Consider the following 21,979-nt stretch of genomic DNA (forward strand, 5'->3'; position numbering starts at 1 on the left):
TATTTATTTTAAAAAAGGGAGATAGGAATTTTGCTTTTCCTGTGGTTTACTTTTCTTGCTGATTAAAAACAAGAAATTCAAAGAAACCAAAAATACTAGTGTGGTGTGGAACTTTTAAATATTTATTTGAAAGGGTTAATGATTATATTTTCTTCTAAGAAAAATGAGGTGATCTTAGAACCTCAATTAGGTGATTCCCATCAATGTTTTCTTTCCATTTTCCACTGTTTTCCATTTTCATTACCACAGACCCTACACAATGTTCTCAACAATGAGGATCAAAGTTGTGGTTTATTATTTTTCTGGCAGAGTGGCCAGTTATGGTAGTAGGTTAATTGTTTGGACCTGGGGTTCCACACCTTCACCTGTGAATGTCTTCAAAACTCATGTATTCATGAAACACACGTTAGAGCTTTTTTTAGCATCTATCTTGTTTGTCTCTTAGACCCCAAAAGTCCAATTATATTTAATACCTCGAGCTGACCTGCCATAAAAAAACAATTTAGAAATAGGCAGTCTTATGTGAAAATAGAGGCAAGTGACACATTTATTCTCTCCTTTCTTCCTTGAATATGTTTTCCTCTGTGATTATCAAATAGTCTCATTTGGTTCTCTGGGAAGTTTCATACCTTTGATGTATTTGAAGAATCTTTCATTATTGGCTGTAGAGGCTTTACAAAGTGCTGTTTGAATTCTTTCTAGGAACACACTAACTAGTTTGCACATGATGTATCACATGTGGCTTCCTTCTTCACAATTGATTAATTTTTCCACTTTTAGAAGAGTGACTTTTCTTTTTTGGTAACCTTTATACAACTGGGTAGCAGTCTGCATCTTGACCATTATTACATCTCAGAGACCAAAGTTGTATGCTCATTTGTGTCTTCCCTTGGGATCTCTCACAAGTCCATGAATGTTTTTATTGAGAATGCTGTTCTATGTGATTTACATGAATTAAAGTAATAATAACTCTCACAACCCTGTGATAGAGACAACATTTTTTTCTCTCATTTTGCAGATGTGGAAACTGTGGTAAGAAGATTAAATAACTCACATAAGGTTACCTGTCAGTTTAGTGGGCATCTGGGCTCCTATCCCAAACAGTATGCCTTCCAGAGCCCACATTTTTAACTGCTTTTTCTGTGGATTATCCAAAATTGAGTAATCCAAACTGTAGTAATATGGACATGGGAGAATACCACAAGCTTAGAAATTTCAGGGAGCAAGAGAGGTCTCCATTAAATTTGCTTACCATTGGGTTTCTGACTGTCTAGGTGGGCAAGTAAGGGCAGGAAATGGGTGGATTGATTAATGGGGAGGAGTCAAGAGAGGTATAATGAGGGTGTTTTTTGGGAAAGAGAATTCCATGACCAGGAGAAGAAAATGAAATCTAAGGTTGGATTGCAGCAGTGAGTGTGAAAATGGTTCAAATTAGGCCTTCCATTATTAACTGTGCTCTTCATTACTATCCCTGACTATATTGGCTCAGTATTGTTTCAGACTGCCTAGTTCCATGAACAAAATCCTTGAGTCCATTTACTTGTCATCTTGTTTATTGACTTCCATATACAAAGCAGTGACCCAGCTGGTTTGAATTTTGGCTGTGTTATTTACTAACTGTTTGACCTTGAGCGAGTAATTTAGCTTCAATGTTTTGTGACCCATCTCATAGGTTATAATGGCAGTTAAATGAGATTATATATGTAGTACTTAGCATAGACCTTAGTACATGGTACTATAAAGGGAGGCTCTGAATGTTATTGTTTTAGTAGTAGATTTTAGGGATCATTATTATAGAGATCATCATTTAATATAAACCCTCATTTTGGAATTCAAGATGTAGAGAAGTTGAGTTTGCACCTCATGGGCACACAGCTATTTAGTTGGTCCTGAGAAGAACATGAATTTCCCCATTCATTGTTCTTTCCATGCCAGACTACTTCTGAAAAAGAAAACAAAAACATCCATGTCATTTTTAAAAATTATAATATTTGTACACTTGTTTCAAGGAATATGCTAAAACCTGGTTCAAGGCTAATGGAGAACTGAATCTAATCTATTTCAGTTATTTTTATTTATTTTCTATTTAACAGTTTCTCTTCCTCATTTTTTCTTAAATCATATTTTGTAACCCTTGTGACAAATTCCAACCAGCAAGAATTTAACCTGATTGTAACCTTGAGAAATTGGATTACATAGTAGCCTGAAAATCTTGCTTGTTACTTACCTAAATCTGAATTTAAAATGCCAAGAAGAAATTAAAATTGAGGCCTTTTGAGCTTGCTTAATTCAATTCAGTTGGACACAAAAATCCAATATTTCAAAGCAATGTTGATATTTCAAGAGAGTCAATTTTTTTTAAGTTGATAAAAGAAGTACCCTTCTGAGCCAATGATGGATTGGAATAACGTAAAAATAACGTGTAAAAGGTTTGTGGTGGCTGATGTTAAGCAGACATGTGGCATTTACTTTCTTTCAGTAACACTAGCTGAGGTAAAAAGAGATCGGGATCTTATACATTTTTTCTCTTTAAAATTTTTTTATTTGAGTATAGTTGACACAAAAAGTCATGTTATATTTTGATGAGACATTAAAAAATGATTGAGCATGCTTGCAGCTGCATTTTAATGGTATTATGTAAATTAAGCTATGGCAAAGCATCTGTTTTCTAATGTTTCTGCTATACAAAATAGCTCTATAATAAACAAACAGCCTAACAATACATGAAATATTCACACAATATAAGGCATTTTTGGGGGGGAGCAGGCAGTACAGAGTTGTCACATGGACATGAAATCTTTCCTTTTTAAGAAAAATTTTTATGACAAAATTGTAATTTGGATGTTCTGATGTCCTTTCTTATTATATTAGCTGCCCCTGTTCAAAACTCTTTGATTATGGAGGACTGCTTTTTTAAAACCTAGCATAGTGTTTTATAATCTTTTTAACACTCCAGGCTTTCTTTTAAGTTTTCTTCCAACTAACCCCATGGTTTGAAAAAGTTGTCTGTCACATACTTTGCATATCTTAATATGTTTTCTTTCTAATTAATCAAATAAATGTATGTGTGTGTTATCACAATCAGTTGATATAATTTCAACTGAAAGCAAAGAAACTTTACAGTTTATCTTTCTTATATAGTCTTGGAGGCAACTGTTTCATGTTTCTCCAATTTTTAAAAATATTCATAAATCACTGGCCCTCATAAATGTTTTTGTGCATCTTTAGGACCTTAAAGCAACATTAAATAGGAGAACTACCAAAATAAATTCTGTAGTCATGCTTCAATTGTCTACAACAGTACTTTCCAGCAGAAATGTAATGCAAGCCACAAATGTGATTTAAAAATGGTTAGTTGCCGTATATATATTTTTAATGTTTATTTATTTTTGAGAGTGAGAGAAAGCAGGAGCAGAGGAGGGGCAGAAAGAGAAAGGGAGACAGAGAATCTGAAGCAGGCTCCAAGCTGCCAGCATAGATCCCAACACGGGGCTCAAACCCACGAACCATGAGATTTTTGACCTGAGCCAAAGTTGGATGCTTTACCGCCTAAGCCACCCAGATGCCCCTTTAGTAGCCATATTTTAAAATGTAGGAAAACAAAACAAAACAAAACAGGTGACCTTAATTTTAATAACATACTTAACTCAGTATATTAAAAATATTATCATTTCAGCATGAAATCAGTATCAAAGTTGAGAATCAATCAACAAAGGAATTATATTTTCGGGGCGCCTGGGTGGCTCAGTCCGTTGAGCGTCTGACTTCGGTTCAGGTCATGATCTCTCGGTTTGTGAGTTCAAGCCCCGCGACAGGCTCCGTGCTACAGCTCAGAGCCTGGAGCCTGCTTCAGATTCTGTATCTCCCTGTCTCTCGGCCCCTCCCATGCTCACACTCTGTCTCTCTCTGTCTCTCAATAATAAATGTTTAAAAAAAATTTTTAAAAATACAAAGGAATTATATTTTAAAATACTAGGAATACTTACAATTCAATGAAAAACAACAACAACAACACATGATCAATAGAAAAAAAAAAAAAGACAAGAATCCTGAACAGACATTTCACAGAGGAGAATAAACAATGACCAATAAACATGTAAAATGTGCTCGGGGCGCCTAGATGGCTCAGTCGGTTAAGCGTTCGACTTTGGCTTGGTTCATGATCTCGCAGTTCGTGCCCTGTGTCAGGCTCTGCGCTGACAGCTCAGAGCCTGGAGCCTGCTTTGGATTCTGTGTCTCCCTCTTTCTCTGCCTTCCCCTGTTCACGCTCTGTCTCTCTCTCTTTCTCTCTCTCTCAAAAATAAATAAACATTAGAAAATTCTTAAAAAATATGCTCAACTTCATTAATAATTATGGCAACACAAATTAAAGCCACAGTGCAAAGGAGAGCTGGGCACAGCATCAGGAAGAAAGAGAGCAAACTGGAATACACATACACTCCTGCTGGTGAAAGAAAGCTTTCACCAGCTCTAACCAAAGGAAAGTAGAGTGTGATGCCTAAGGCTTCACTGCCACCCCGGGGTTTTCATTCCACTTTCAGGGAACTTTAACCAGGAGTCATATATATGAAGGAAGATTCTAGGAAATATAGTTCCTATTATAAACACATTGACAGTTTGAACAGTCCAGCACAATGGACTCACCATACTTGCTAAAATAAAGAAGACTAATGATACCATATGTTGGTGAAGCTGTGTCACACCTGGAATTCTCATACATTACTGGGAGGAGTGTAAATTGGTAGAACTTTATTGGAAAACCTGGCATTTTTTGCTGAAGTTAAACATGCGTAACCTAAATACTTAGCAAAAAAAAAAAGAAAAGAAAAAAAGGGGGAGACATGTATAAAAACATTCATGGAAGCATTATTTATAATAGTTTCCCCAAAGTGGAACCCAAATTATAACACCATAAATTAGTTTTGCCTGTTTGCAAACTTTATGTAAATGGAATAATAAGTATATACTTTCATGTTGCTTATTTTGCTTAAACTTCATTATCATGTCGCATTCCATTGTGTGACTGTGCCACAATTTATTTGTCCATTTTACTGTTGATGGCCATTTGGTCATTTTCTATCTGGGAATAATTAGTGTTATTTGTGAATACTTTTGTACATGTGTTTTGTTGAATGTTAAGTTCACATTCCTGTTAATCTATAACTGAGAGCAGAATTACTATGCCATAGTGGAAACTAAACATATATCAATTATTTGGATTAACTGCCAGTTTTCCAAAATGGTCATACCCGTTTACACTCAGGTGAAACTATGAGTTTTACTTGCTCTCCGTCCTCATGGAGATTTGGTGTTGGTGGTTGTTACAGTCATATAGACATTCATCTATTCTAATCAGGTCTTAAAGCTTACATGCATGATATCTCATTGTGGTCCTAATTTGCATTTCTCTGATGATTAGTAAAGTTGAACCCTTTTTTCTCACATTTGTTGGTCTTTGCATATCCTCTTTTATGGAGTGCTGGTTAAGTCTTGCCCATTTTTTAATTTCTGACTTTTTCTTATTGATTTGTGGAGTTCTTTATATATTCCAGATAAAAGCCCTGTGTCATGGATGTGTATTATAAATACCACCTCCTGCTTTATACTTTGCCTTTTCACTCTCTCTTGTGTCTTCCAATTTAGTTATTAATTTTAATGACCACTTTAACAAAATGACTTTTTATTTATGTTTAGTGCTTTGTGTCCTGCTAGAAAAATCTCACACTACTCACACCATTCCTCAACCATGCTGGCTTTTCAATTCCTTGAAGGAAACTTCTCCCTACTTGTGTCTTAAGAGTTTTTCCTCCTTTTTATTCTTTAACTTCTGCGTCACATATTTCCTCAAGAAACTCTTCTGTGACTCCCAGGGTATGTTGTCCTCTGTGTTCTACACTCTCATAATAATCACTGTACTTGCTTCCAGAGAAGCTCTTCCAGTTTTTAAGTGGATTTTTGCAATATTTGTTTAGTCTATTTCTCTATCCAGGAGCGTGAGGATCAAGTCTGTTTTGGTCACCACTGAATGCTACCCCTTTCGCTTAGCCCGGTAACTGGCATATAATAGGAGCCCATTAAATATTGAGTTTGCTTATAGTTTTATGTTTGTGACATTTTGTGGTCTTTATAGAGAACATGTCTGAGGCATAGAGAACAGTAACAAGATACTTATACGTTAATCATATACATTGAAAATACTTACTCCATCCCTTTCTGTTTTGGGGAGTCTAAGAGATTGTGGAGTAGGGATGCTTTTCCCATTCTCTCTGAATTAGAGTATACCCTCACGTAGGTGTTCACATTATTTATTTTTCCTTTCCCATTTCTTTTCTTTTCTTTCTTAATTTCTTTTTTTTTTTTTTACGTTTATGTATTTATTTTGAGAGAGAGAGATTGAGAGACAGCAGAGAAGGGGCATAGAGGGCGACAGAGAATCCTGACCCAGCTCTACAGTGTCAGCATGGAGCCCACTGTGGGACTCCAAGTCACAAACTCTGAGGTCATGACGTGAGCCGAAATCAAGAGTCAGATGCTTAACCAACTGAGCCACCCAGGCACCGCCCTCCCATTTCTTGAGTGATATATTTATGTTCAAGTTGAAAGCTCTACAGTGAGGGGACTATATCACATTTCATATAAATGGCAGTAAAACTGCCCAAGCAATGGGTATATTATAGTGAATAAAGAAATAAAGTGTGTGATATTAGCGGTGTTTTCTTCTGGCTTTTTGGAGATGGTATTGAATTACCGAAGTACAGTGTGATTTATTTTTTATAATGCTTTGCATCAGCAAAATGGTATCTATTCGATGCTTAGAAAATGCTTAGCTACAAATGTATGTCCCTCACAATTTGTCTTCATTTGCATGTGTTCTGAAAAACTTTAGTCTTTTCTGTTTCTCTTCTCAGAGAGAAGAATAAATTTGATCACCTTATCTATATGTTTCATTGTAGACTATCACTGCTGTCCTTCATTTAAAATGCACATGTTCTAATAGAGATACCTCCTGTAATGATGATCTTTTTGGTGGAATTGATAGGATGATATACACATGTTATCTCTAAGCCTCTGATAATTGTGTTTCTTTATTTTTATTTTAGAAGCAAAGCACTGCTTTAATTTCCATTAATGAGAAAATGGGATTGGGGCACCTGGGTGGCTCAGTCACTTAAGCATTCAACTCTTGATTTTGGCTCAGGTCATGATCTTGTGGTCATGGGATCAAGCCCTGCGTCGGGCTCCATGCTAAGTGTGGAGCCTGCTTGGGATTTATCTCTTTCTCTCCCTCCTTCTCCCCCTTCCCTCTCTCCCCCTAAATAAATAAATAAATAAATAAATAAATAAATAAATAAATACTAAGTGTGGAGCCTGCTTGGGATTTCTCTGTCTCTCCCCATCTGTCTCTCTCTCTCAATAAATAAATAAACAAACAAATATTTTTTAAAAAGAATGGGATTAAAAGAAATATGAATAAGGATTATATTTGCAGAACCTGTCTATTTAACAAATGTTTATAAAGTATCTCTTTTATGCCAGAAGTTAGGAAATTCAGAAAGAGATGGACACTTTCTGTAAGACTTTAAATTTTTATTTCAAATAATAACATTCTGATAAGAGCCAAGAGTTTTTTGCTAGAAGTGTCCTTTTTTCAGTTATGGAATGAGGATGATAAAATACCCATCTCATAAAGTTTTTGAGATGAGTAAATAAGATAGTTCATCTAAATCGTTTACCCCCAGTGCCTGGTATATAATAAGCACTCAGTACTTGTTAGGTGTTATTCACTATGACACTTTGTTCACAATAACCTCTTAATTATTTATTTTCCTGTGTTTCTGCTTAGTTTTTCTGTATTGCTATCAGGGCTAAATATCTAAAAAATGGGTCTGATTTTGTAACATTACCTCGATATCTTTCAACTTGAAAAACCCTTTGTTGGGCCATCTTTCCAACTTGAAAAACCTTTTGTGGTTTTCTGTTGTCTCAAGAAGAAAGTCTGAAACACATGAATGGCATCTAGCATGTTAACCATCTGACCTTCACCTCCTTTTACCAAGCCAGCTTCTGCCTTTGCCCCCCATTAGCTTGTAGCCCAAATAGGCCATGTGTGGCTACGTTCCCCTGAGTTGGCTTGTGTTCTTCTTTCCACCTAGAATTCCTGCTGTAGGCCTCAACCCTTATTCTCATCCTTAACCTGAAGAAACAATTCCGAGCAATGTGGGCAGCTCAGAGATACCTCTTATTCTTCCCAGACAGAATTTTTTGATCCGTGTTATTTTTATCTCTTTAACATTTATCACATTATTAAAGTTAATTACATGTGTCTTGCTCTCCCACTAGCGTGTGAGTTCCCTTTAGAGCAGAAACAATAACTTATTCATCATTGTATCACTAGAACCCAGTGGGCACTCAGTAAAAACTTGTTGAAATAATGGATTGAGATTTGGTTTAACTTTGTTTTGATTTCAGTGGTTTTTGTTATTCTAGGTTCTGGGCCTTGTCCAAAATATGAGTGTTTTCCAGTGTCCAAAATGTAAACATAAAACTCATATTTTTGGTGCTGATGGTGCCAGAAAACTAGCACGGACCCTTGATCTTGATGTTCTAGGTAAGACCATAGGATATTCTTTTGCAGAGGAAATGCCAGAAGGGGAGGTGTGGATAAGATGTGATGAAGAGTGTCTCAGAAAATGATGAATTGTCTTCATTTTTGTGTTTTAAATTAAGTATAAGGAGTTGTATGTGTTTGTTAACCTTTCTTTGGCTTTATATACTTCATTAGTGGGAGGCTTTTTGAAGAGGAGGTTTGTTCTGCCAATTATCACTTTTACCATAAGCAAGAACTGCCTATAATTGAGTTTGAAAAGAGTTTTGTGGTCTGAGTTTTGTAATTTGAAGTCCTTATTTTAAATAATGGCCATCACTTTGTTTGCTAAGCTAAGAACATATCTCTCAGTATAAACAGATAGGCATTTGAAAATACCTGGTCAGTGTGTTGTAGCACCCTTTGAAAGTGTCAGTTCTTGGTGCATATGAAAAAATGCCCTTCTGATAAGTTCTGAATTTATCAGTCCTTTTGCTCTAGAAAGATAATATTTCTGTTTTCTGTAATCTTTTTATAATGTGTTTGCCATGTCTGTGAAATATAGTACCTGAAATTTACATTGTACATACCATTCACGTTACTGAATTGAAAGATTAATTAGTGTTATGAGAAGTGAACTCATGTGTTAAGTGAGCAAAACACAGATTTTAGATAAAACATGATTTTTGGAAAATCTACAAGCAACTTAATGGACATTTTATGAAACATGTGTTGATAATTTTCGTTATGAATGAGTTTCTGTTCTGGGCAAAGGCAGATGTTAGATGCTGAATAAGGGAGGAATAGAGTGAATTATTAGTTTTAGGAAGTTAACAATTAAGATCCTTTAGAGATCAAGGAATTTCACAACATTGTTTATTATAATTAAACTTCTAAAAGTTGATGTTAAATGTGTTATTGTTATTATGCATTTGTACTGTAGCAGCCACCACAGTACCAGGTGAATACTAATGTTATATTTTGATACGTTGCTTTAATTATAGCCACTAATTATACTCTGCAACTGTTTTTTATTTAACTAACCTAGAAAGTTCAATTTCCCAAATCTGCATAATAACAACAGATTGACATACACTTATGTAATAAAGTAAATGTGTAATTATAATGGCGCTATTGAATTATGCTGACAACATTATAATTCCCTGATTTATAAATGGGTGGTATGATATACGATATTGTAAATCATTTATTTAGAATTTGAAATATATCTCTTAGAGAAGCAATCACACTAAGTTACATTTTAACCAAGAGCTCACAAATGTGTAGTTACCCTGAGAATGTGTCAGAAATACTGATTACTGATCACGAAAAATGGATAGTGTTTATAGATGGCTGTATCTAACAGTGTTATGGGAAAACTAATTTGTAATCCCAACTCAGGGCACATCTCTTCCTTTTAATGCAGTCATGGGGCCCAATGAGACTTCCATGATCTGGAGCAGGGGCTTCAATAACAAAGGGGTTGTAGTCAAAAAGGAACTGAAGCCAGGGAAAGAGCTCTCCCAGCTATGGCCTCCTGGCTGGTTGAACTTCCCGGGGGCCCTAATATGTCCTTTACTGACTCCCGGGCTGCCTCTTAATTTATTTTCATCCATTGGGCTGTACTAAATAATTATTTGGGAAAATGGCTCTCAGAACTTTCTCTGTAACGTTATGTCTCTGAAATATGCCCTTGCTTCTTTCAGACCTGGCCCCTTAAAGGTGCGTTTCAAGGCCAGACTGCATTTTACCCACTCTCCATACCATTACTCCTTTTTCTCCTCCTTTGTTATGCAACTTTTAGCCCATTACCACTCTCACTATGGTGTGCCACCTATTTTCTAAAAGGGTTTTCCTCTTGATCAACTCTTCTGTGCTTATAGATAGGATTATGAGTCCCTGAAAGTCAGAAACTATATTGATAGGTGCCTATATAAAGGAGAAGGTTGTGCCTTTTTTTCTTCCATTATTGCAGTAGAAATGAAAACATTCAGGTTTCCTTACTATAATGGCATAAATCAAGAGAAAAAACTTTATGGGTTTCTAAGAATTTTATATAACATATTTTCCCCTACCCCCTGTGACAGTTTCTTACAGGCTTAAGTTGATCTATAGAATAGACATCAAATTTAAATGACTACTGAAATATTCATGTATTTTGTCATTTGGCTATTGAACATTTAAGAAAGATTTAAAGAGTTGATTAAAATCCCCAAATTTGCTGACAAGAGGAGCATGAATTACCCGTTCCTCTATGCACTTCATAATATAAATTATAATAGGTTTGTAATTTTGTAACATATACTTCTGCTTTATTTAAGTAGCCTGGCATGGTGCTGAATGCCTTATTTTGCATAAACATGCTCACATACACACAGGTTTCAGTAACCTTTGCATGGATTTGGAATTGTTCTAAGAATGCTCAGTACCATGATGAGTCAACTCTTCTACTTAAGACTCCATTTACAGCATTTTAAGTCTAAGCCTTTTGAAAGGCTTCATTTGTGAAGGTATGGTGGAGTCAACTGGACTATGGATCAGAGCATTTTCGCCCTAAATTCTACCACCTAATAGTAACATATCCTCAGGAGAGACACGCAATCTTTCTGACAAGTCTGTAGTAGAGGTCTTATATACTTGCTGAGATCTCATCAAGCTCACAAGTTATATATAATGCTATATAGATTAATACATAAAGAAAAGTAGTTAGATATGATAAAGAGGCAGGTCATGGAGATAACAGATCTGGCTTACTTTCAGGCAGTTCTCTTAGCTCACTCATCTGCCAACCTCAGGAAGATAATTTATTCTTTTTTGGGGCTTTGTCTCCCCATCTTTCCCTCTTCATTTTCCTCTTGTTATTTAGTACGATGTGTCTATATCAGATATTACAGGGAGAAATAATTTTACAAGTGTCTTCTAAGCCATTTCTTGCTGGAAGACCCACAGCAAAGAATAAATCAGAGTCCTTATCCCTTGATTGGCTACCATATAGCTTTCATATACACATATACAATGTCTGAACTACCCTCAAATGGAATATGTTGCCCCTAATTTTCATTTGAAATTCCTTTTTTAGAGATTTAGCAATATGAGGATAGTCATAATTCAAGTTCACTTGAATGAAAATTTTGGTTTTTTTCTGAAGTTCACATAGTGAAATTCCAAATGCCTGTATAAACTTTTATAGTGCTAATGGATGTCTGGTGGGCTCTTTTAGGGGACATTCCCTTACATGTCAATATAAGGGAAACTTCAGATACAGGCCAGCCGATTGTGTTTTCACAGCCTGAAAGTGATGAGGTAAGTGATGTTCTTAAATATGTATTTTAGTATCTTTTTACAGGATATATACTTTTTGATATTTAGGAAGAAAGTTGGGAAGATCAAGTTTATCTATTTGCAGTCCATATATTAAATATTAGTTAACTTATTCAAAGCAGCTTTAAATAACTATATTATATGGTAAGCATACCATTGCTGGCTCTGAATTATTAGCTGAACAGGTTCACTTACAAAGCCATCACCTGGGGTGCCTGCATGGCTCAGTTGGTTAAGCATCTGACTGTGGCTCAGGTCATGATCTCATGGTTCCTGAGTTTGAGCCCTGCATCATACTCTTCCTGTCAGTACGGAGCCTGCTTGACATTCTCTGTACCCTCCCTCTCTCTACCTCTCTCTCTCTCTCTGTCTCTCAAAAATAAATAAAACATTAAAAAAAGTTTTTTAATTAAATAAAAAAAAGAGCCATTACCCTACTAGTTTTCTTATGAAGAACACTAACAATGAGCATTTGTAAAATTCTTATCCTGCTGCCTAGCAGTATCTAACTGCCCAAGATTATTGTATTTGTATTAAGTTGTATAAGTTCAGCTCATTGTTTTGAGAAGGGAACATAATGTAAGGAAATACTAAGATGGACATAGGGAAATTGTTATACTGCATTAGAGATGGGATTTTCATTGCCTTTATTTTTAATAAATATGATTGGGGAGATGAGATGGAAAACTAGTTGTGTTTCATTAGCCAGCATCATTGGAGATACAGTTGATAGGTTTTCAAGATTGCTAAAGCTTTATGACTTTAAGAATAAAATATTTTATTTTATTCTCTTTGTTAGATGGAAATACAATCAATCATATGTATCTCTTCTGTCCTACGTAGCACTTGTTGTGTAAGCTAGAAGCTGAGCTATCACCTGGTGCATCAGTTTTGATGTAGTTTTTGTATTCCTTTGCTGAAAAGCCCCAGTCAGTCTTCTAATAGCTATTCTTTTTTTGTTTTTCCCTTAGCTAATGGGTATAGCTTTATAGTACTGTTCTTTTGACTATCTATAACTACTACTCCTTTCATTCCTAGCTTTCTCCAATCTTATGTGAACTAGAAAATAAAAGAGCTGAGCTTGGTTAGAACCGTGAATGAAGTAAGAACTGTAAATAATTCGACAGTCAGGAATGTTGGATATGTAAAGTACATTGATTTTGAGTTCTTTCTCTCAGCGGCCCAAGGTCCTTTCCATTTCTTAAGAGTCAGTATCTATGGTATAGGTGATTGAGTTGCTGGGGATAAGATCTCTGAGGAAATAGAGTGTAGTGTATTGCACTTATCATTGTTTTTCTCTTTTCCTGCCTTTTAGGTGGTAAATGTAAAATTTCTTTTTCAGTCTTTTCTTAGAAATCTTTCAGATAAGCAAAAACCATAACCTTTTATTACTCTCATAATTAAAGTCTGCCAACCCAACTATCATAGGTGTACTTTACGCAGAATGAAAGTTGTATGAAAATTGAGTTTAATTATACACTTTTAAATGCCTCCCAAGAACAGACTAAAGACATTCTAAGGTGATTTCTTATGACTAAGAATAATTACTTACTACATTATATCAATTACAAATTTAGATTTAAAAAAATTTTTCTTAATGTTTATTTTTGAGACAGAGAGAGAGAGCGAGAGAGAGCACAAGCAGTGGGGGGTGGGGGGGGTGGGAGGGGGAGCAGAGAGAGACAGAGACACAGAATCTGAAGCAGGCTACAGGCTCCAAGCTGTCAGCACAGAGCCCGACACAGGGCTCAAACTCACGAACTGCGATATCATGGCCTGAGCCGAAGTCAGATCATGACTGACTGAGCCACCCAGGCACCCCACAAGTTTAAACTTTTTAATATTTTCTCCACCTATCCATTATTGCTGTTTTCTTTGAGATTTCTCAAAAGCGAGGAACCTTTCAAGCAAGTTAAAGGAATGTAATGCAAAAGAAAACATATAGCAGCCATCAAAAGATAATATGATTTAAAACTCTAAACAGCAGTGTTTATGTAGTTTTCTGGAGTTGTTTTTTTTTTTTTAATCTCATTTACATTGTCATAAACATTAGACCTATTGTTTTACTGTTACTGCCTGACATTTATGAGAATGAGAACAGCCTAAGCCTTTGTGGTTTGTGCTAGATTTGATTTGGTGAGGTCTTGGCAAAAGCAGTGAGAATTTCACGTACCATGTTGTCAACCTTAAATATTGAAGATTTCTGAGCAATTTTAGGATTTAGACATGGCCATGAAAAGGAAAAAAAGAAATTAGTGCCTTGTATTTATTCTGTTTCCATGGAAATTATTATACTCATTATTATGAATCATCCTCCTAATAGTAGCCTTACAGTGTACCAAACATTGTCAGACATTTTGGTTACATAATTTCTATGCTTACAACTTAATACAATATATAAATAGTCCCCATTTTGCAGATAAGGAAACTGAGATTTAAGGAATTTAAATAGTTTTCCCAAGGTTTCAGAACTAATAAGTGATAAAACATGATTAACAGACAAGTCTTTTCCCTGCAACTCAATAGTTCCATTTTATCATATACCTTTCGGGTCCTATACTAGTAGCTATGATTTCTTTAATTTGTTTTAAGAGAGTACAGTACTTATGTGCATTAAATACATTATCTTATTTGCTACTTCACTCTCCCAGTAACATCTAACTTTCACAGGAAGTGAATACCTAAGTGATACTGATCAACTTAAAATATGATTTGCACTGAATTTAAGGCACTATCAGACAGCTGGCAGGAGTTAGAGTACCAACTAAAAAGTACCAACAAGCTGCTACCTCCTCAGTCATTAGGCAAAACCTTCTGTGAAATGAGCACTACTGAGGAAAGGAGAATAGTTGACTCTCCAAATATAAGTAGCATGAAATAGCCAGAGAAAGCCATAGAGGATGGCAGAGGAAGTGGACACTTAGGATTCAGAACTCTTAAGTTCAATAGCATTGCCTCTTGTTTGTGTGATTATAATGATTAATTCAACTCTATCTACTTTTTGCCTTTCCTTGCGTCCAGGAAACAAGTAATGGACGCATAAAGGACTGATATTTTGTGCTTTCATCCTATTTATCAAGTAAAAATCTTAATATTGACATACAGAAAGGTGTGCTGTAAGGTATTCCTGATAAAGACTTTCAAAGTGGAAACTATTATCTTATAATTTCTAATTTACTATAACCTTATAATTTTAATAGGATTATGTATGATAAATTAGGACTTCAAATCCTTAAAAACAAAAACAAAGGAAAAAAGTTCCCTGTAAAACTTCTTGCACTTTGTTTGCCATCCATTTCCTTTAACTTGTTAATGATAGAGCAGACAAACAGCATCCAGCTATGTTATCTGTGTTTGTAGATGCCTCAATAAAAGATCTCGAATAGAAGTGTTATTTTATGTATAACTGAGGTGATAAAAAAAAAAGAGAATATTAATAGTTTGAGAAATCAGAATCATATTTTTTAATATATGATATGTGTATATTGCCTTTTTGCTAGTTATGGATTAAACAAAAGGCAGGGATTTAGTTTGCTTGTTCCTCAGTCAGGAAAAGTACCCACAAGTACATGTTCATATGAGCTCTTCAATGAGATTGTAAATTACTTGAGGACATAATAGTAATAATTGCAGCCACTAATATTTATTTCATTCTTTTGTGCCAGCACTTCACATACCTTATTCTTACTTAATATTCCCCAAACCCTTTGAGATAGCTGCTGTTGTTATTTTTTTTTTAATTTTTGTAAATGTTTATTTATTTTTCAGAGAGACAGAAAGAGAGCTGAGTACAAGTGGGGGAGGGGCACAGAGAGAGGGGGACCGAGGATCCAAAGCAGGCTCTGAGCTGACAGCACAGAGCCCAATGCGGGGCTCAGACCCACAAACGGTGAGATCATGACCTGAGCCGAAATCGGATGCTTAACTTACTGAGCCACCCAGGCGCCCTAGTGGCTATTGTTTTAGATATTTTGGAGATGTGGAAACTGAGCCTTAGAAGGGTTAAGTAACTTGCCCAAGGCTTCATAGCTAGTAAGTGATGGAGCTAAGATTTTAACTCAGGCCTGTCTAACTGCAGAGGCTCCAGGTCTTCACAAGTGAGCTATTCTGCCTTCCTTTTGTATCATTACATCCCACAGATTTCCCAAAACAGTGACTCGCACATGATAAGAACCAGAAATTATTTGTTGAAATGATACTGCACTGGCTGAAAAAATTCAAATTCAACAGTTTTGTAGAAATTGAAACTGTTAAACTAAGCACTTTTAGAGATTTCTCAGCAAATGACAACCTAACCATTACTTTGAGTGTGATATATTGAAAGTTTAAGCTTGGAGATAGTCCATTAAAAAGCAAAGGTTAAATGTAGCAAATTTGATTATTCTGGAATCATTCAGTGTTTTGTGTAGTCTGATAGGTTTATGTCTCTAATTTAACATAAGTAAGAGTTTAAAGATGATAGAATGATGGCTTTCTCTCAGCTTGCCTTAGTGAACTCTAAATTGTCGTCACAGAAATATTAGGCCTAAATATTCGGAAAAGCTACTAGGAGATAAAAGGTATTTACAGAGATGCATGGGTGAAAATCAGCATACTAGATTTAAGAAGAATATTTCTTTACAAAGTACATGGCATTTCCATTTTTTTTAACTTTTTTTTTTAATGTTTATTAGTTTTGAGAGAGAGAGAGAGAGAGAGCAAGCAGGGGAGGGGCAGAGAGAGAGGGAGACACAGAATTGGAAGCAGCTCCAGGCTCTGAGCTGTCAGCACAGATCCTGATGCAGGGCTTAAACTCACAGACTGAGATCATGACCTGAGCTGAAGTCGGCCGCTTAACCAACTGAGCCACCAAGGAGCCCCCCTGGCATTTCCATTTTTAAACAAAACTTTTGTTTCTGTTAACTATAGCAGAGAGTGAAACCATTTTTAGATAAAGCATTATGACTAAAATTACTTGTACTTTGGATTTACTGTTTAATATGTAATGTAGTAGGGGAACCTGGGTGGCTCAGTCAGTTGAGCATCCGACTTCAGCTCAGGGCATGATCTCACAGTTCTTGGGTTCGAGCCCCGCGTTGGGCTCTGTGCTGACAGCCTGCTTCTGATTCTGTGTCTCCCTCTCTCTCTGCCCCTGCCCTGTTCACACTCTGTCTCTGTCTCTCAAAAAGTGAATAAACGTTAAAAAAAAGAAATATTTAATATGTAATGTAGTAGAAGGATCTAGGCTTTGGAGTTAGGGGGACCCAGGTTTGACACTTTCCAGCTTAGTGACTTTGTGACTATTTCTTTATCCAAGTTGAGTTGATGATGCTTATTTTACATAAGTGTGATTACTTATGCAAAGTACTTGGTGTAGTAGGTACTCCATAAAAAAATTTAAGGCTTTATTCATATTTTGAGAACTATTTTTTTTTAACATTTATTTTTGATAGAGAGAGAGGTGGGGCTGAGAGAAAGGGGGACAGAGGATCCAAAACATGGTCCATGCTGATAGCAGAGAGCCTGACGCGGGGCTCAAACTCAGGAACTGTGAGATCATAACCTGAGCTGAAGTCAGACGCCTAAGTGACTGAGACACCCAGGTGTCCCTGTTTTTTTTTTTTTAATTTAATGTATATTATTTTTGAGAGAGAGAGAAAGAGCGAACAGGGAAGGGGCAGAGAGAGATGGAGACAAAGAATCCAAAGCAGGCTCTGGGCTCACAGCACAGCCCAATGCAAGGCTTGAACTCATGAACTATAAGACCATGACCTTATTTGAAGTTGCATGCTTAACTGACTCAGCCACTCAGGCGCCCAAGAACTTTTTTTTTTAAAAAAATGGACTCTTAAGTGAGATTTTAATACTTTTCTGATAAACAGCTGATAAGTCAGCTGTTAGGGCTCAAGCATAGTTTTCAAAAATGAAAATGTGTCACACTTAAAACACTTCTGTAAGTCAGGGTAAACAGACCTCAAACAGTTCTTTTACCATGCAGAGTCAGAGAGCGGTCAGGTTAGGTTCAAAGACCAGCTCATCTGGTATTAGCTATAATGCTTCAGGCGAGAAAGACTGTTCACCTTTCTGGGTCTAGGTTTCCTTATCTATAAAGTGGGGTTAGTGACAGAATTTATCCCTTAAAGTAGCTTCCAGTTTAAATGAAACATTACTTGGTGAATATTAAGTACTCAAGTAAATTTTAGCTATTATCAACCATAGTATTGTAGTAGTGGTGGTATATTCATAAATCTAAGTATATAAACATATAAATTAATGGTTTTAGAAGATCTTACTATTGTGTCTTACAGTTACTTTTTATACATAAGATAGGAGAAATAAATAACATTTGCATTGCAATTATTCAAAACTTAAAAACATTTTTGTAAGGTTTATTTTTGAGAGAGACAGAGCACAAGCTGGGGAGGGGCAGAGAGAGACACACACACACAGAATCTGAAACAGGCTCCAGGCTCTGAACTGTCAGCACAGAGCTGGATGTGGGGCTCAAACTCTAGGCGAGATCATGACCTGATCCACCCAGGCACCCCTAATTATTCAAAACTTTTAAAATGCATGGGGCGCCTGGGTGGCGCAGTCGGTTAAGCGTCCGACTTCAGCCAGGTCACGATCTCGCGGTGCGTGAGTTCGAGCCCTGTGTCGGGCTCTGGGCTGATGGCTCAGAGCCTGGAGCCTGTTTCCGATTCTGTGTCTCCCTCTCTCTCTGCCCCTCGCCCGTTCATGCTCTGTCTCTCTCTGTCCCAAAAATAAATAAATGTTGAAAAAAAATTAAAAAAAAATAAATAAAATAAAATGCAGATGTCATGACCATTGTTCTGATGGGACCATGTAGGCATTGGGATAGTTTGTGACTAACACAGTGACCCACAGTGGCTTAGGAGTTGCTCTTAGTATTTGGCTGCTCTGGGGATCCCAAAGATGAAGAGTGTAACAACCTAACCCAGGAATTCTTGCCTGCCTGGTACCCAAATTTCACCAGGTGAAGGAGCCTAAGGTGCTCATTGCTGGTATTGGATGCCATTCTCAGAGAGAATAGAAAATGCTCCACAGGGTGGTAATAAACAGTCCTATTTGAAATGACTAACAGCTCTTATGCCAAAGAAGTTTGGGCAGCATCTAACTCACGATATCAATTTGTCACAAGAAGAAGATACAATTTTTCTACAACTGGACTGGGTTGCTAGTTTGATGACATGGGAATTAGAGTTTGAAAACAGTAACTGCTGGTATTAAATATTGTTTTCAGAAAGTCACCTTCTAAGTAGCTGCCCCCTAAAAATGCTAAAACCCTCTCTTCCCTGCCCCACCTGCAGTGTACATGACACCATCTTCTCACTGCTGAACTTCCTCAGCTCACTCAGCCTTTTGACTATTAAATTCAGCAAGCAGCTATGGCCAACAGTTCATGAGTCATTTGATGTCTGCTGGGGAGAAATGTAGAACAAATGAGTCTGTTCTTTTCCAGGCCAAAGCTTACCTGAGGATTGCCGCAGAAGTGGTAAAAAGATTGCCACCACCTCTAAAGTGAATTCCCCAAGTGTTCTGGAAATTTGCCTGGTGCTTAACAATAAGAAGACCTTTGGAAATCAGCAGTGTGGTGATGCAACCTACAGGAATAATAGAATCATGGTTATTTTCTTTTATTTCTAAGGAAATAATGTCTTATTTTCAGATTTGATTTGCTAAGCAATGACTCACAAGTAAAATTTTTATATATCAATGTTAACTGCTACATTTAGGAATTTTTTTTTTTTTTTTGAGTGCTGATGTGTACCAACTGCAAAGAACTGCATTTTTTTTAATGAACTACCCCTTGGGGAATCATGAGTTTATATTATAAGCTCAACCTTCAATTCAGGAGAGTTAAAACTGTATTCTTTTTGTGGGACTATGGAGTTAGTCATTTAAAGGATTTATTAACTGCGTACTGATATAAGTGTGATAACTCCATCAGTCAGTTTGGTCTGAGTTTCAATCTTGTCTTGGACAGTCTTGGACACGTTCTTAATGTAAAATAACTTCTGCTTCATCTGGACCAGGCTTTACCCTAAACTTACTGAATATAATATGCAGGGGTGGGGCCTGGACATGTATATTTTTAACAAGATCACAATGATTTTGATGATTTTGGTTATTATGGCAATAGTTATAATAATAGGTAACATCTATCAGGTGTTTCCTTGTGTCCGTATAGTTAATCTTGCATTCGTATGAGTGGGGTATTGTTGTTACCTTCATTCTATAGATGAGAAAACTGAGATATGGGAGTGTTAAGTGTTTTGCCGAAGGTTTCTGTTCTAGCAAGTGATAGAGCTGGAATTTGAACTTGGACAGTGGGATAGTGGATCCTCCCTTTTTTATACCAAAGAACATTTGTTTATTTCAAAAGAGAAATACGGTATTCAGCATTTCCTCCAACTTACTTGACCATGAAGGCCTTATCCTATCCCTTTTAGGAGCATTTCATGGAGTTTGTGTTTCAAATGATACACTTTGAAAAGCATGTATGTTATCTAGTTGAGGCTCAAAGATATTTGGGGGAGCTTTCCAAGGTCAGGAAGCAAAATAGTTATAAAGCTGCAAGTACTGATAAGAATCATTAGTTGACCCTCAGTTACAAAGAAGTGGTCTATGACTTTTGGCAAATACCTTGACATCTTCTGCTTTGTAGTTAAACAGGTAGAAAATTAGAGAGTCACATGTTGTTATAAACATGTTTTCACACACTTGTATTCACATAAAAAACTGTTCATGGCAATTTTATTTGTAGTCGCCAAAAACAACACAGAGCTTTTCAGTGGGCAGATGGTTAAACAAAATGTGATCTATCCAACCATGGAATACTACTCGCCAATGAAGAAGAACAAACTATGGATACCTGCAACAACCTGGATGAATTCTAGGCCATTATGCTGAATGAGAGAGCCAATCCCAAAAGGTTTTATACCATATGGTTCCATTTATGGAGCATTCTTGAAATGGCAAAATTATAGAAATGGAGAACAAATTAGTGGTTTCTGGAATTTAAGGGGAGAGGGTTGCAGGGGAGAGAATTATGTGTGCCTCTAAATGGGCAACATAAGGAATCATCATGAGGATGGAAATGTTCTTTGTTATGACTGTGTCAATACCAATGTCTTGGGGGATATTGTACTATAGTTTTGCAAGATGTTACTGTTAGAGGAAATTGGGTAACAGGACACAATGGAATCTCTGCACGTGAATCTACAATTATCTCAAAGTAAAAATAAAATTTTAATTAAATAAACACGTGTTGCTGTGTCTGAACTGAAATGTCTTGGGCCAAATTATCCATGCTAATTAAAATCATGAATAAAAGTATTTATGAACACACGGTAATCATTCTTCATCACTGTGAAAAGGAGGTAATGACTTTAAGCTGTAGATATATATTTGTGTTTTTATTGACTTTTAAGAGAAGGCTGATACAAATAATCATTGAATACTTCTAAATACCAAAAAGCAGACCTGAACCAGGCTTAACTTTACCTAGAGAAAGAATGATATAAATAAGCTCCAGAGGCACTTAAAGTTGTATGCCAATTTAATACATCTCATAAAGAAATGGGAAAGATCATTTTATTCATAAATACATTACTTAGAAAAGAGCTACACATATAATCACCTGCTCTCTTCTCCTTTACCCTTGCTTACAAGTCTCTGCAGATATTTCCAGGCAAGCCACTAAAAAGATGGTGGTTGGAGTATATATGCAGGTTCATCAGTGGAAGAAGAGAAAGGAGCTGTAAGAACAAGAATGAAGCTTGTTCTAAAATTTAGCCTATGGCAGCCTCTGCTAAGCTTCAGAGCTGACTTTAAAGATAGACTGTCAAGCAAAGCTAGTCTGCCTGTTGTTAGGGGTGATATTTATTCCTGGGGGTGATATTTATTCCTGTTCTTCACATTTCCATAGAGCGGAGAGAATTTCCATTCCACTCTCCAGGAGGCGAAGGCAGGCTGCCCCACTCAGTCCATGCCAGGGAAGGAGGAGTGACACATCTTATGGGTAAATTTCTTCCTGTCTGCATTTCTTTGATTTCAACAAAATCCTGAGCT

At 36.4% G+C, this 21,979-nt stretch overlaps 1 protein-coding gene across 2 annotated transcripts in view; it reads left to right on the plus strand.

The window, feature by feature from the left end:
* Positions 1-21,279, plus strand: part of NUBPL (NUBP iron-sulfur cluster assembly factor, mitochondrial) — a 232,736-nt gene extending 211,457 nt beyond the window's left edge. The window contains exons 9-11 of one of the 2 annotated variants that reach the window (XM_047863856.1): positions 8,488-8,608; positions 11,805-11,887; positions 19,368-21,279. In XM_047863856.1, coding sequence (XP_047719812.1) covers positions 8,488-8,608; positions 11,805-11,887; positions 19,368-19,430 — 267 coding nt within the window. In that variant the 3' untranslated portion in view covers positions 19,431-21,279. The remainder of the gene's footprint in view (positions 1-8,487; positions 8,609-11,804; positions 11,888-19,367) is intronic. The other variant, XM_047863855.1, reaches the window with a different exon arrangement.
* Positions 21,280-21,979: the final 700 nt, after the last annotated feature.

This window comes from Prionailurus viverrinus, chromosome B3 (genome assembly GCF_022837055.1).
Source record: "Prionailurus viverrinus isolate Anna chromosome B3, UM_Priviv_1.0, whole genome shotgun sequence".
Classification (NCBI taxonomy): domain Eukaryota; kingdom Metazoa; phylum Chordata; class Mammalia; order Carnivora; family Felidae; genus Prionailurus; species Prionailurus viverrinus.